General features: G+C 41.7%; 1 protein-coding gene across 1 annotated transcript in view; it reads left to right on the top strand.

Moving 5' to 3' along the window:
- Window positions 1-12,703, top strand: part of fras1 (Fraser extracellular matrix complex subunit 1) — a 157,166-nt gene that overhangs the window by 5,059 nt on the left and 139,404 nt on the right. Inside the window, exons 4-8 of the mRNA XM_087176054.1 lie at window positions 1,364-1,523; window positions 3,940-4,073; window positions 5,580-5,663; window positions 9,868-9,969; window positions 12,309-12,500. Of these exons, the coding sequence (XP_087032180.1) occupies window positions 1,364-1,523; window positions 3,940-4,073; window positions 5,580-5,663; window positions 9,868-9,969; window positions 12,309-12,500 (672 nt within the window). The remainder of the gene's footprint in view (window positions 1-1,363; window positions 1,524-3,939; window positions 4,074-5,579; window positions 5,664-9,867; window positions 9,970-12,308; window positions 12,501-12,703) is intronic.

Genomic DNA, 12,703 nt, shown 5'->3' on the forward strand with positions numbered 1-12,703 from the left:
TCTCCTCGAACAAAGACAACAATCACTGTCTTGTTCATCTTCCATCGAGGGTCCTCCCGCTTAATGAGCTGGACATTTTGGCAGCCATTTTGGACAATACGGGTGTCCTAAAGAGAAACAAGTCCTTTTTCTTGGCTGGGTTTGGAGATTCCACCGGGGCTTTGCTTCTGTGCTGAAGTGGCACTTGAACAGATCTGAGCGACCAGGAGAAGGAGAGGAGTCGTGGCTTTTTGAGGGTTTTACTTCATCTTCACTGAAGGACCGGGGCTGGTATCACACCGCTGCTGCTCCTTTCCCAGGACAAACTGTTTGGAAAAATGAAGCTTTATTCTTTTTGCAGATATCCCAAGTCATAAAGGGAATTTTAGTAATGTGACCAGAGATTTTTGTAAGACTTACACCAACAAAACAATAGTATTTTAGGTTTTTTGTTTTGTTTTGTTTATCAAATTGTTATCTGAGACAGCTCCACAATCTCCATCATAAACGGCGTGAATGTTAAATTTCACAAGAATCTTTCCAGGGTGAAAAAGCATTTACATGAATGCTCCATTAAAACCCAGACTGATGATATATTTCATGCAGGGCAGTAAAGTTTTTTTTTAATGTAGGTTTCACAGCCTGACACCTCAGAGAATGATTGAAGTCAGATCCTCACCTCTATCAGTTTGACTCCAGGCAACATCCGCATGCTGGTATCTCATTTAGACTGGAAGAACAACACTAAACCTACACAGTGCATCCACAAATGGATGTATAAGAGACATGGCTAACTCTAATTAACACCCCAGAGATGGGTTGTGCAAGAATGGGTTCTATCAATCCAGTTCTGTCAATCACCTCCTCATGGTTTTATAATAATACATGTAACCCTGTGCCAGGAGTTTATACACATATGAATAAAACGAGGAAGAGGAATGCAGGAAGATCGCCAACGAGCTTACTGTTTGCCTCAAGCTGGCATTGCAGCTAAGCCAGCAGTGGAAACCCCGCTTGAATCGGGGCAAACTGCTCTGCTGGAACGACTTACAGTACAAACTGAAATTAGACATCTGCACTTCAGCTTTCAAATGTCCTCTCACGCTGTGCCTCCTCATTCACATTCACACACACCCTCTTATTTTTAATCTGTTTTCTTCTCCTTCTCCGCCACCTTCTCCCCCCTTCTCTCTGTGACTCTCCTCTCTCCTCTGTCACTCAGGCTTAGGCTTACAAAATTGTCTTGTCCACAGAGAGCAAAAAAAAAAATTCCTCATCCCACATGTCTCCCTGCTTCTTTGTTTCTCTCTCTTTTTTATTCCCTCCTCTAGTTGTGTATATAGTGTGTAAATGCCGGTCTCTCTGTCTCCTCCGGTTCCCACAGCATGACGGCGAGTGGAGTCCCTCGCCCTGTTCGGTGTGTATTTGCTCCAGAGGGAATGTATCCTGCAGCACCCGCCCATGCCCCGCTCTCAGCTGTCCTGGGGATCAGAGCCCGTTCACCCCAGCCGGGGAATGCTGTCCAAAGTGTGGCCGCAGTGGAGGTGAGGACTTTTAAAAGGGCTATACCTGTTTTGCAAGGTTTTTTTTTTTTTTTTTTGCATTAACTATACACATCTGTTTATTTCATTGAACCAAATGAGCCGGTGTTTTATTTTTGAAATTCTAATATCAATAAGAGGATATATTTTTGGTTTTAAGTCTGAACGTTCACTTTCATGGATAAGTTAAGTGTCAATTCTCTGCCTAGAAGATGTGAAACCAGATGTTTGTCCAAATGCATTTTAGTGAGAACGGTCATTGCTGTGATATTTTCTTCACTCATAGGAAGTGGCATATAAAAAAACAAAAAACAAAAACCTATACTAGTTGTCAGTGTTGCCCTGCATCATCATCATATGAATATCACAACACATTCAGAGTGGGAGAGACCTCAGGCTGCTTCATGTCAGTTATATTCCAGCGCCTTTGACACGGGCAGTTTTACTGTAGCTGGAGTTCTCCCTTGTTACTTGGTTGCTGTTGTTTGAAGAAAGGCGTGCAAGTAAATAAAGAAAATAAAAAAAAATCTCTGAATATGAAACAGTGACGCACACACAGACACGCACTAAGCCTCGAGCAGCATAAAGCCGGCCTCAGAGGACAGGGGTTTTGGGCAGGAGAACTCTGAATCTCGATCGGTACCGAAGTTCTGTTAATGTGAGCGGTTCACAGATCCAGTGTTAAACCTCCCAGCCTGCTCACAGACTCATCACGGCTGCCCCGGTAATATCAAACATGCTTGATAGTTGGTGAGTTCAAATCTGGATGATACATCAGTACTTTCACAGCTGATGGTGTTGCCAAGCAACGGTAAACTCTCCAGCCCTTGAGGCTAACGTTAGCTAGCATGCTGCTATTGACAGATATTAAAACTGACTGTTGAAATCTCAGTTCTCACCACGTCTCACCAAACATTTTCTCATCCAGACTTGTTTCACTTTCTTACGGCAAAGTTTTACTAACGTTACAAGTTCTTGCGCCATGGTCTCCGTTTTGTTTTCATCTGCTTCCTCACGAGATCAGGTGAGGTGGGGCGTTACTCTCTGATTGCTCCTCCTGCCATGATAATCTTAAATCATATCCTGTAGTGTGTGTGTGTGTGTGTGTGTGTGTGTGTGTGTGTGTGTGTGTGTGTGTGTGTGTGTGTGTGTGTGAGTGATGCACCATTATTTTCAAATCTTGTAGTTTGTGCGTGTTTGAGATCTGAGAGAAGAGCATGTGTGAAGTTTCTCTTAATGTGTGTGATGCAACCCGATTTTAAAACTCCCGTAGTCCACTGCCTCAGGTTAGCTCTCTTCCTCCCCGTCGTCTCTGCTCCTGCTCTCAGTTCAGGTTGTTCAAACCTCAAATGGGTTTTTTTTTTTTTTTCTGAAAATCTTTCCTTTTTTTATTTTTATTTTATTATTTTTTGTCAAAACATTCCAGTCTATGTTTGAGAACAGGTTTGTTTTTTCTGTCTTTCTTCTTTTGATAAAGATTTTCTAGTGAAATCCCCCTTTCACCAAACTCAGTTTTGCAGTGATCATGTCATGACGCAGAATGTCCATGGCTGTGAACCAGAGCGTTGGTGAATCATTGATCTGAATGGCTTCCTTTATGTGTTTTGGATGCGTTATTTTCCAAAAGAAGACGTGTGGGGCGTCGAGTGGCGCAGTTGGTTGAGCAGGCGCCCCATATGCAGAAGCTACAGTCCTCGCTGCAGTCGGCCCCGGTTTGAATCCTGCATCGGACGGCCCTTTACTGCATGTCATTCCCCCTCTCTCTGCCTCCCCATTTCCTGTCTCTCTCTACTGTGCTATCAATAAAGGCATAAAAAGCCCCAAAAAATAATTTAAAAAAAAGAAGACGTGTAATTTATCATTTTCATGAAACCATGTTTATTTAATTGAGTCCAAAGGTCTAATTCTATTGTCCAGAGATGCATCCATCCACATAGAACTGCAATAAAAATGCAAAGATTCCATATGCAATTGTTAGTCAGGTGTGTTTTTCATACATATGCAGGATGAATAATACCAGGGTAATACAGCTAGTTGGGACTTGGACCTCGCTTTTTTGTGTAGCATCTTGTCTTCTATCAGACAGGATGTTGTCGTGACAAACCCTGAGTTTTTGAGAGTGCACAGGGCAGCCGGAGTGGAGCTGAAAGGTTAATTTAGACTCTAATGATGTCTGGGACCTGCTATGATGCATCCTAGGGGTTAGCAGCTAATTAGCGACTGCTCCTTTTTTTTTTTTTTATCCCTGACTGTAAATCAATGAGCGTTAGGGCAAACAATGCTCCAACAGTCAGCTCATTATCTGACACCCATTTTGACTTTACTCATTCTGTGTGTGTCTGTGTCTGTGTGTGTGTCTGTGGGTGTTGTGTGTGTCTGTGTGTGTCTGTGTGTGTCTGTGTGTGTCTGTCTGTCTCAGAGTCTTGCTCCTGGCAGGGGGTTGTGTACAGGGATGGTGAGGAGTGGAAGCCCAGCCTCTGTTCCAGATGTGTCTGCAGCAATGGGGAAGTCCAGTGCTCAGTGGCAGAGTGTCAGCAAGTGGCCTGCAAACCGGTGAGTTTCCAGAAACATGGACACACAGTTTTTTAAAGAACATTTTCATCTTCTGTATTCACACTGGCTGCTACAGAACAATGGTCCTGTGTGTCTCTCTCTCTCTCCCCCCTCCCCCCAGCTCAGTTTGTTCAAATTCAATAAACTTATAATGAATTTAGAAGGAACAGTCTGACATTTTGTGAAATCTGCTTTTTGCCCTGAAATTCACCGTCAGAGACGGAGACTATCACTTTGATCTGATACATAATTGATAATCTATCTCACAATCAAACACCCATTCTCAGGATGGGAATAGAAGCCGTCATTATCGAATACTGTGAAAAGCAGATGACCTTATTTTCTGTTCTGCCGCGTCCATTATTGCTGGCTTTACTGCTGGATTGCTCTGAGCAATGTTTCATAAATACTGACCCAGCGTTATATATTATTCTTTAATGAAGCACATTATCATAAATCCACGGAGGGTCACTCAACAGGACAACATGCAGGAGAGAAATGAGCTCTCATTTGTCACAACACACTTGGGAGCGCCGTAACTAACCAACTAGAATGGCAATGATCAGTTGATTAGTTGCAGGAAGAAATCCAGGAATTAAATTTTGGTGATTGATTAATTGTCAGAAAGGCCAAATATTTTCTGTTTTTCCAGCTTCTCAAACATGATAATATGCAACATTCAACAAGGGCTTGAATAGTAAATGAAATATTTTTTTGGTTTCGGAGCATTTGTTTGGATATAACAATCACTTTCAGTCTGGGGCTTTGTTTTCCACTATTTGTGATGTTTTTATGTAATAAATGATTAAATGTCTCATATTTTACATTTTTCCTGTGTTTTATTTTGAAGTGTTGATCCATAAGAAGATCATCTCAGTGTAGTTTTACATCTCCTCTCTCAGGCTTCTCTCAAATAAAGGTAATCATTAATTCCAGCCACATGTAGCTTGACTTTTCTGATGATGGAGTCAAAGCTGGAAATGCACTTCCATAAAGTCTGGGATATCTCAAATCTTTTTTCCCTTTTTAGTATCCCCCCCCCCACACACACACACACACACACACACACACACACACACACACACAGATTAAATAAACAAGATATACTGTGTGAGTAGGACAGGTTTGGAGTTGCTGGAAGGCGTGATTCGCAGCAGTACACCAGCGATTTCCCCAGTTCCAGACGAGGTGCTAAGCTAGGTCAAACACCTTTCTCTGTGCTGGAGGCACGGAGATGAAGCTGATATGGATCTTATCTAAGTCTTGCTCAGGTTGTTTTTGCCAAAATGTCAGACTGTCCAACAGTATTGTAACAGCTTATATTTACAGTGTTGTATTCAATAGAATGATATTATACCAGAGAAGAAGCAAGTACATTTCTATTCTTTTGTTATTCTAGGCCATCTGTCTCTTCTCTCTCTCTCTCTCTCTCTCTCTCTCTCTCTCTCTCGCTCTCACACACACACACACACCTGGTCTGACAGTTTTTTTCCTCCCTCCTCTCAGCATGAGAACTTGGTGATTCAGCCGGGCCAGTGCTGTCCTCAGTGTGTGTCCAACCCCTGTCTGTCTGCTGGGAAACAACACCAGGTGGGCAACCTATTTGTGTGTGTGTGTGTGTGTGTGTCCATTTGAGTTTAAAAAGTGTGTATTTGCACCTGTTAGTGTAGGTTTGTGTGTAAATCCTCTGTGTTATAAAGCCTGTGTGGGTGAGTATTACCAAGTTCATAAAAAGTGTGTGTGTGTGTGTGTATTTGTGAGTTTTATGTGTGTCGTAGGCAGCTGATGACAGCTCATAAATCTGTACTTAAGTGACCTTTTGTACAGTATTTTGTGTTTCTCTGCACAATCTATTAGAATAGTTTTTGTGATGACAGGGAGAGTTTGACGTGTGCATGTGTAGGTATGTGTGTTTGTGTTTTCAAACTGAGATGAAAGGAGTCCTCTCCTCTCCTCTCCTCTCCTTTCCTTTCCTCTCCATCGTCTCCTCCAGTCAGAGTTTGCATCACCTCATCTGTCCTGCTCTTGCTTCCTCCCGCTGTGTTTACACTATACACTCACATACTCGCTCCCTCCATCTCTTTCTCACTGCCAAGTCCTCCTTTGATCAAAGAGTGTCCCATTCTGTCTAATGTGTGTTTGAATCTTCTAAGACACACACACACACACACACAGGACCACGCACACACACTCATTCATGTTTACGTCGTCATGGCTTCAGATGTGTGTGTGTTTTTTTTCTCCTCCGGGCGTCAGGAAGTGTCAGGGATGTCTCAATTTGTGATTTATTAAAGAGAATGAATTATGTCCCCACGCTTCTGGTCTCAAATACACAACCTTAGTCTTGATACAGTGCACACATTCACACACACACACACAGTATTGAGTGTGTGTGAATGGGCACAAGTACTACATCAGCATTTCAGCTGATAAATACATGTAAGCCAGTGAACGTTGGAACGACATCGCTTCAGTATGTTGAAGAAGGAACATTTAGGAATTATGTCTAAAATATGAGCATGTTTATAACTTACCCTACAAGCCATATACACACACACACACACACACACACACACACACACTGATGGAGTAGCCGTCAGAGGCAAGTATCTTGACGACCCACTCTAACTCCTGAGCCACAGCTGCCCACCCCCTGTCTACCTTGGACTATTATTTTTGGTTTGGATTATGATGATCTATACCACGCACGGACGGATTTGACCAGTAAACCATCAGTGGACGACGGGTTGATGAGATACTGTCCGTTCTTGTGCTTCAAACATTTTGGTCGGACCACTACGGTGGGGCCAGCCCTATAATTGCGAATGTCCGTGAGTGAGTGAGTGACTGACTGACTGATCATAATTCCACCATTGGTCAGCCGAATGCTTAGAAATTAATAGAAACTTTCTGGGGTGTTTGCAGCCTGAAGCGTCGGCAACATAGTGCATTTGAAGCCGACCAGACCGTTTGCTTCAGATGTGCTATGACCACCTCGAGAGCTGGTTTCAAGTCTGCATGTCAGTTTGTTTAACCTGTGCGTTGTGAACACAAAGCTCTCCAGGTTTCGCTTCACCTTCGACCACTGTATTGTAGCACATGTGGTAGACGGAAACAAATGGACGAAACCATGGCCGCCGGTAACAACAACAAGACTGATGGACGTTACGATATACTATGTTGTATTAATTCAAACAAATTAGTACCACAATATTATACTAATTCAGCCAAACACCACAGGTATGTGGATAAGACATAGCGGCAGCCACCTTGTCCCAAGGGAAAGCTACCCATAATCCAAAGCGGTGAAGGTCCAACAGCTGGAGAGGAACTGTAGTGTGAACAGAGAGAGAGGACTGAGCGCTGAAGAGGACCAGAAACAGAACTGAGAACCTCACGATGCACGCTTAAAGAATTGAGTCTCTTTTCTTTTAGTTCACCTTAAGAGGAAACAGATAAAGAGCTGAAACCGGCAGAATGCAACTTGCCTACGACACACTCCAGCCATACGCTGGGCTTTGACCCGGTCCTGTTTTTAGTGCAGAAATTATGGATGTAGAAATCCACATTCATCAAACACTCGGCTGTAAGTTCTGTGATAACTATCTCCTCCTTTGGGAAATAATGAAATGATTTCCATCTTTCAGACTTATTTGAATTTTTAATGGAACATTTGAGATTGAAAAGGCAGAAATGAAAATAATCACTCGGGTTCAAAGGTTACGTTTGTGTGGTTTTGTAGTTGTAGTGTGGTGCTTTGTGGAACTGAAGGTTTATACCTCTTTGAAAACTGTGTTTGGTTTGGTGTGTGTGCGTGTGTTTGTGCAAGCTTTGACAAACCACTGATTTATACTAACTCCTAGTCACAGCGAGTTAAAAACCCAATCTGACACATGAAAATGGTTTTCAATGAGGTGTACTAACTGTAATGTAAAATCTAAATGTTTGAATTATTATTGTTGTTATTTTTGCTATATTGCTGTATGAATGTGCGTCTTTTTGTTGCGAGGTGTTTCTGTTTCTCTTTGCTTGTAAAAGTGTGTGAGTACTCATATTTACAGATGTGCGCTTGTGTGTAGTGAACGTCTTGAAAGATTAAAGCTACGTTCACATTGAAGGTTCAGACCTGTTTAGATGAGTTTCTGTGTGTTCAGGTGAGAACGAGGCTGTTTCAACTCTTTGTTGAAACAGATATCAGTGTTACTTCTCTTTAAAGAGATCTTTGCTGCAGCTCATTATATCACTCTCAGTTTAACTCACATGTTTACAGCGGAACATGTCTTACAGGTTACTGATGTTTAATGAGATGTAAAAAATGCTATACAGGGTTTTGATCAACGATAAATGGCTGCAATAAATGTTAGATCAGTGAAAAGTGCCGCCTGTGAAATAATGAAATAATCTGCATCCTCCAGGCTTCAGTCAATATTTAACCAAAGTAGTTAAAGTTGAAGGAGGGAGTAAATTGAATTTAACCTGACAACTAGAGGAGGATGACTCCAAATTTAAACCAATTATTTATTTACGGCCTGAAACGCATCAGAAATGGAGCCTTTGTGGGACAACGTCGCTTCACCTCTTGGTGTCCTGGCGAGAGAGTGCACCACAGAGTATTTTTCTCTGCCAAATACAGAGAACTTTATAAAGACGCCGCGTTGCCCTCTGCTATTTTTGAATCCCATCACCGCCCAGTTAACGCCGCTTTTATGATTTTCAGATCAAAAGACGTCCAGACATCAAGGTTAAAACTGGGCTCAGATTGTTTGAAATGGGAAAAGTTGGAGGCAGATGAGTGGACTGTTATTTCAACAGTTATCTCAGCAGCTCTATTTGAAAACTAAACATTTGAATTCTGCTTAAACATCAGTGAATAAGTAAAAAAAAAAAAAACAAGTTTGACCAACGCTTAACTGACACACTAAAACAGGTAAATCCCCAAAACCACGAAACTACCAAGAGAATGCTTAATGTGCGCAGGAGCACCTGTTGTGTGCACCTGTCCCAGTGCCATTGCTGCTGAGGCCTCGTTTCCAGTCAGCCATTGTGCTTTTGAAATTGGCTCTGTTCATGGATTTGACACAAAACTGGATAAACCTGAATCCAGCAACTGAAAACAAATAAGGGTCCTAAAATCAATCATTTTCGCTGTTGATCGATTTATGAATATTCCTAAAATATACTCAAACATATACAAACACGTGCCTGTTACTTCATATACGATGAAAGATTTACATAATTAACTTAATTTGATAGATTACTTTCACAATGATTATCAGCAGTGTCTTCCCAATGCCTAATTAATTAATGAATTAATTAATTCATTAATTAACTGACTAATTTGCTACAAGCAGCACTAGCTTGTGGAGTGTGATGTCAGTACTGCAGTGCACATTCGCTGTTTTCACTTCTTTGCGCTCTTGTTGAAAAGTTTCAAGGAGAATTATGTTGACATCTGACAGCTGCTATTTGCTCTTGACAATAAACTCTCTCTCCCTGTGTGTGTGTTTGTGTTTGTGTGTGTGTGTGTTTGTGTTTGTGTGTGTGTGTGTGTGTATGTGTGTGTATTTGTATGCCGTTCACACCACCTCTTCTGAATCCCCAAACACAAAAGAAGACAGTCATTGGATTTGAATGAGCTTTGAGTTTCCTAAGAACAGCTTGTGATTTACTCTTTGTGTGTGTGAGTGTGTGTGAGTGTGAGTGTGAGTGTGTGTGTGTGTGTGTGTGTGTGTGTGTGTGTGTGTGTGTGTAGTTTTGAGATGGTCTAAACGTGTATCTGTGTGTGTCTTGGCAGCATGGCGAGCAGTGGCAGAAGAACGCCTGCACCACATGTGTGTGTGACCGGGGCCAGTCAAAATGCCACACGCACACCTGTCGGCCCGTCACCTGTGACAAGGTGGGTTTTCTCCCTCTATCTCTCTCCCACACACACACACACACACACACACACACACACACTCTGACATTCAGTTTCATCCAGGATTCACCTCATACATTTGTCTCTGTGTTGAAGGTCTAATGGATGCAGAGGCAGTCACAGCCCCACACACACACACACACACACACACACACACACACATATTTGTACTTCTATCTTTGTGAGGACAAAGACACACACACAAAAGCACCCACACAAGCTGACATTTAATTGTTAATTGTATGCAAATTTCAGCTTGCAGCTTCCATTCTGTGCAGGAACTCTTGCTGGTGAAGTCAAAGAAGAGCAACAATACACAATCTGGACACACAACACAACATTAAAAGGCCACATAGGGATGAATACATAGTATTAAAAAACACAATTTAATAAAATAAAGTAAAAGATGAGACTATAAATAGACTAAATATATGAGAGAGACAAGGTTTTGGTGCTGCTAAAGTGCAGTGATGCTGCACTAACGAATAGAAAGTAAAATAAAAATGCAATGTAGATCGTTAAGCAATCCAATACAAAAGAAACGTTTTATGGTTTGAATTTCAACTGGTAAAAATAGAGAAGCTAAATGGAGCCTTGCTGTGTTTGGTTCTGACCAGAGGCGACCAGCTGACTGAAGATGTAAGGTCCCTACTAAGTTTATATTCTCTAAGCATATCAAAAATGTATTTTAGCCCCAAGCCGCTAAGTAACCAGCAGCACTTTAAAACTTTATTCTATACCAAACTGGAAGCCCAGTGTAAAGCTTCAAGAGTAGAAGTGGTGCAGTTGTTTAATAGACTTTTTGGTCAGGAACCACTTCCGTAAACTAAAGGCAGGAATGAGTATCTGTAAATCCTGCATCAACAAACAGCTGGACGCTTAAGTTTTAGCAAATGTTATTTAAACAGGAGTCAATGTGCATTTGTTGGGGACTATTTTAAGTGGAGGATTAATACACAGTCGTTGGTCTGATGAGTATTTCAGGCAGCAGGACGTTGTATGTGGGATTGACGTGTTTTTGATAGTATTGCACAACAATGGAGCTAAGAGCTAAAGCTACATCAGAATTTGGATACACACACACACACATTACATTTTAGTGGATCACTGTTTTTGATCTTTTCTTTGGGTTTGATGAAGATAAAAAGATATTCTCCTCTTATCCTTTAAATTACTTGTAGAAGAGAGACTATTAACATTTCCCATCATTACAATACAGTTCAGATGTGTGTTGCACCGCTGTTTTGCAGGAAGGTTATGTAATAAATATAAAAACACAATAAAAAAATAAAACAGAAGTCATTAAAGTGATCTGACACAATTTACAATAAAGAGTCTACGTGATTAAAAAGCTGCCCAGGGATGTAAGAGACTGTTCATGGTTTATTTCTTTTAAAAAAAAGGTGTTTATTGCTCATTAAATAAATAGAGAGCCAAACATGCTGCAACACATTTTCACAAACCTACATGTTTGCATCATTAAGATACAAGCGTAAATGTAAAATTATGCACCCTCGTACTAATTATGTTATATACAAAGTCCTCAGGAGCATCGAGTTCAGACTGTATACGTTGTTATAAAACATATAAAGAGGAAACACTGGGGTTTGGGGAAATGCTTATCTTTGCTCTTTCACTCAAAGTCTCCGTATCTTTTTTTTTAACTTCTCTAACTAAAACTTGAAGGAAAAATATTCTCAGCTTTGATTTCAGCACAGCTGAGGATGTTTTAACAGCCCATTCCCTCCTCTGATGAAAGCAGACAAAAAAAAAGAAAAAGAAAATCCAGCACTGCACTGCTGAGGATCCCGACGGGCTCAAAACCTCTAAACCACCACTCTGAAATAAGCATAGCTGGCTAATAACTACCTGCTCCGTTCTGTTAATAAATGTCGGTGATTCACTGAGTTGTGACATGATTTGGATGGACTTTGACCACACTGCCTGAACTTTTGAGTTTCCTTTAATAACGGGAACTGTCTTCAGGAGATACACAGGCTCTGAAATCCTCAGCTGTGGAAGAATTACATCTGCAGTGTTGGTGAATCTACGTCTCTCAGCACTTTCAAATTAAGTTGTAAGAGCTGTCTGATGGTCCAAACTGCTTGGTGTGTTTTTTTCCCTTAATGATGCAACTCTCTCCTCCATCCTCTTATCTCTCTCTGCTGAAACACACATACCCCCCCCCCCCCCCCAAAAGAAAACCCCCAGCATTTCTATAAGCTCCTCAGATTTTTTTTTTTGTCTTGTCTCACGGCTCAGTTTGTATTTCTTTTCTCTACAACAAACCTGAACTCACTTGAACTGCTTCCTCGCAGGGTCACACCAAAGTAAAGCGTGCCGGTCAGTGCTGCGACGAATGCGCTGCTGCCAAGGGAAGCTGCCTGTACGAGGGCGCGGTGCGTTACCATGGAGACATGTGGAACGGCACCGGCTGCGAGTTCTGCAGCTGCAACCGGGGTCAGGTTCTCTGTCGGAGGGCGGAGTGTGGTCGCGTCGAGTGCCCACAGGTGAGTCTGACAGATCATTAGAAACCATGAGGTAAAACTGCAAAAGTGCACAAACATCCTCAGGGCACAACTTTTCTCCCAGGCAGGAAAAGACTCATTTGGTTTGTTGAATCGTGGTAGGCTGGAGCCGGGCAGATGCAGTTTTTTTCTGTCGAAATTAAAAAGAAGCAGTATTCAGTCAGATTCATTTCAATGAAGTCACT

This window comes from Seriola lalandi, unplaced genomic scaffold, assembly GCF_002814215.2.
Source record: "Seriola lalandi dorsalis isolate HSWRI2012SDOR001 ecotype SW California unplaced genomic scaffold, Sedor1 jcf7180002054524, whole genome shotgun sequence".
NCBI lineage: Eukaryota > Metazoa > Chordata > Actinopteri > Carangiformes > Carangidae > Seriola > Seriola lalandi.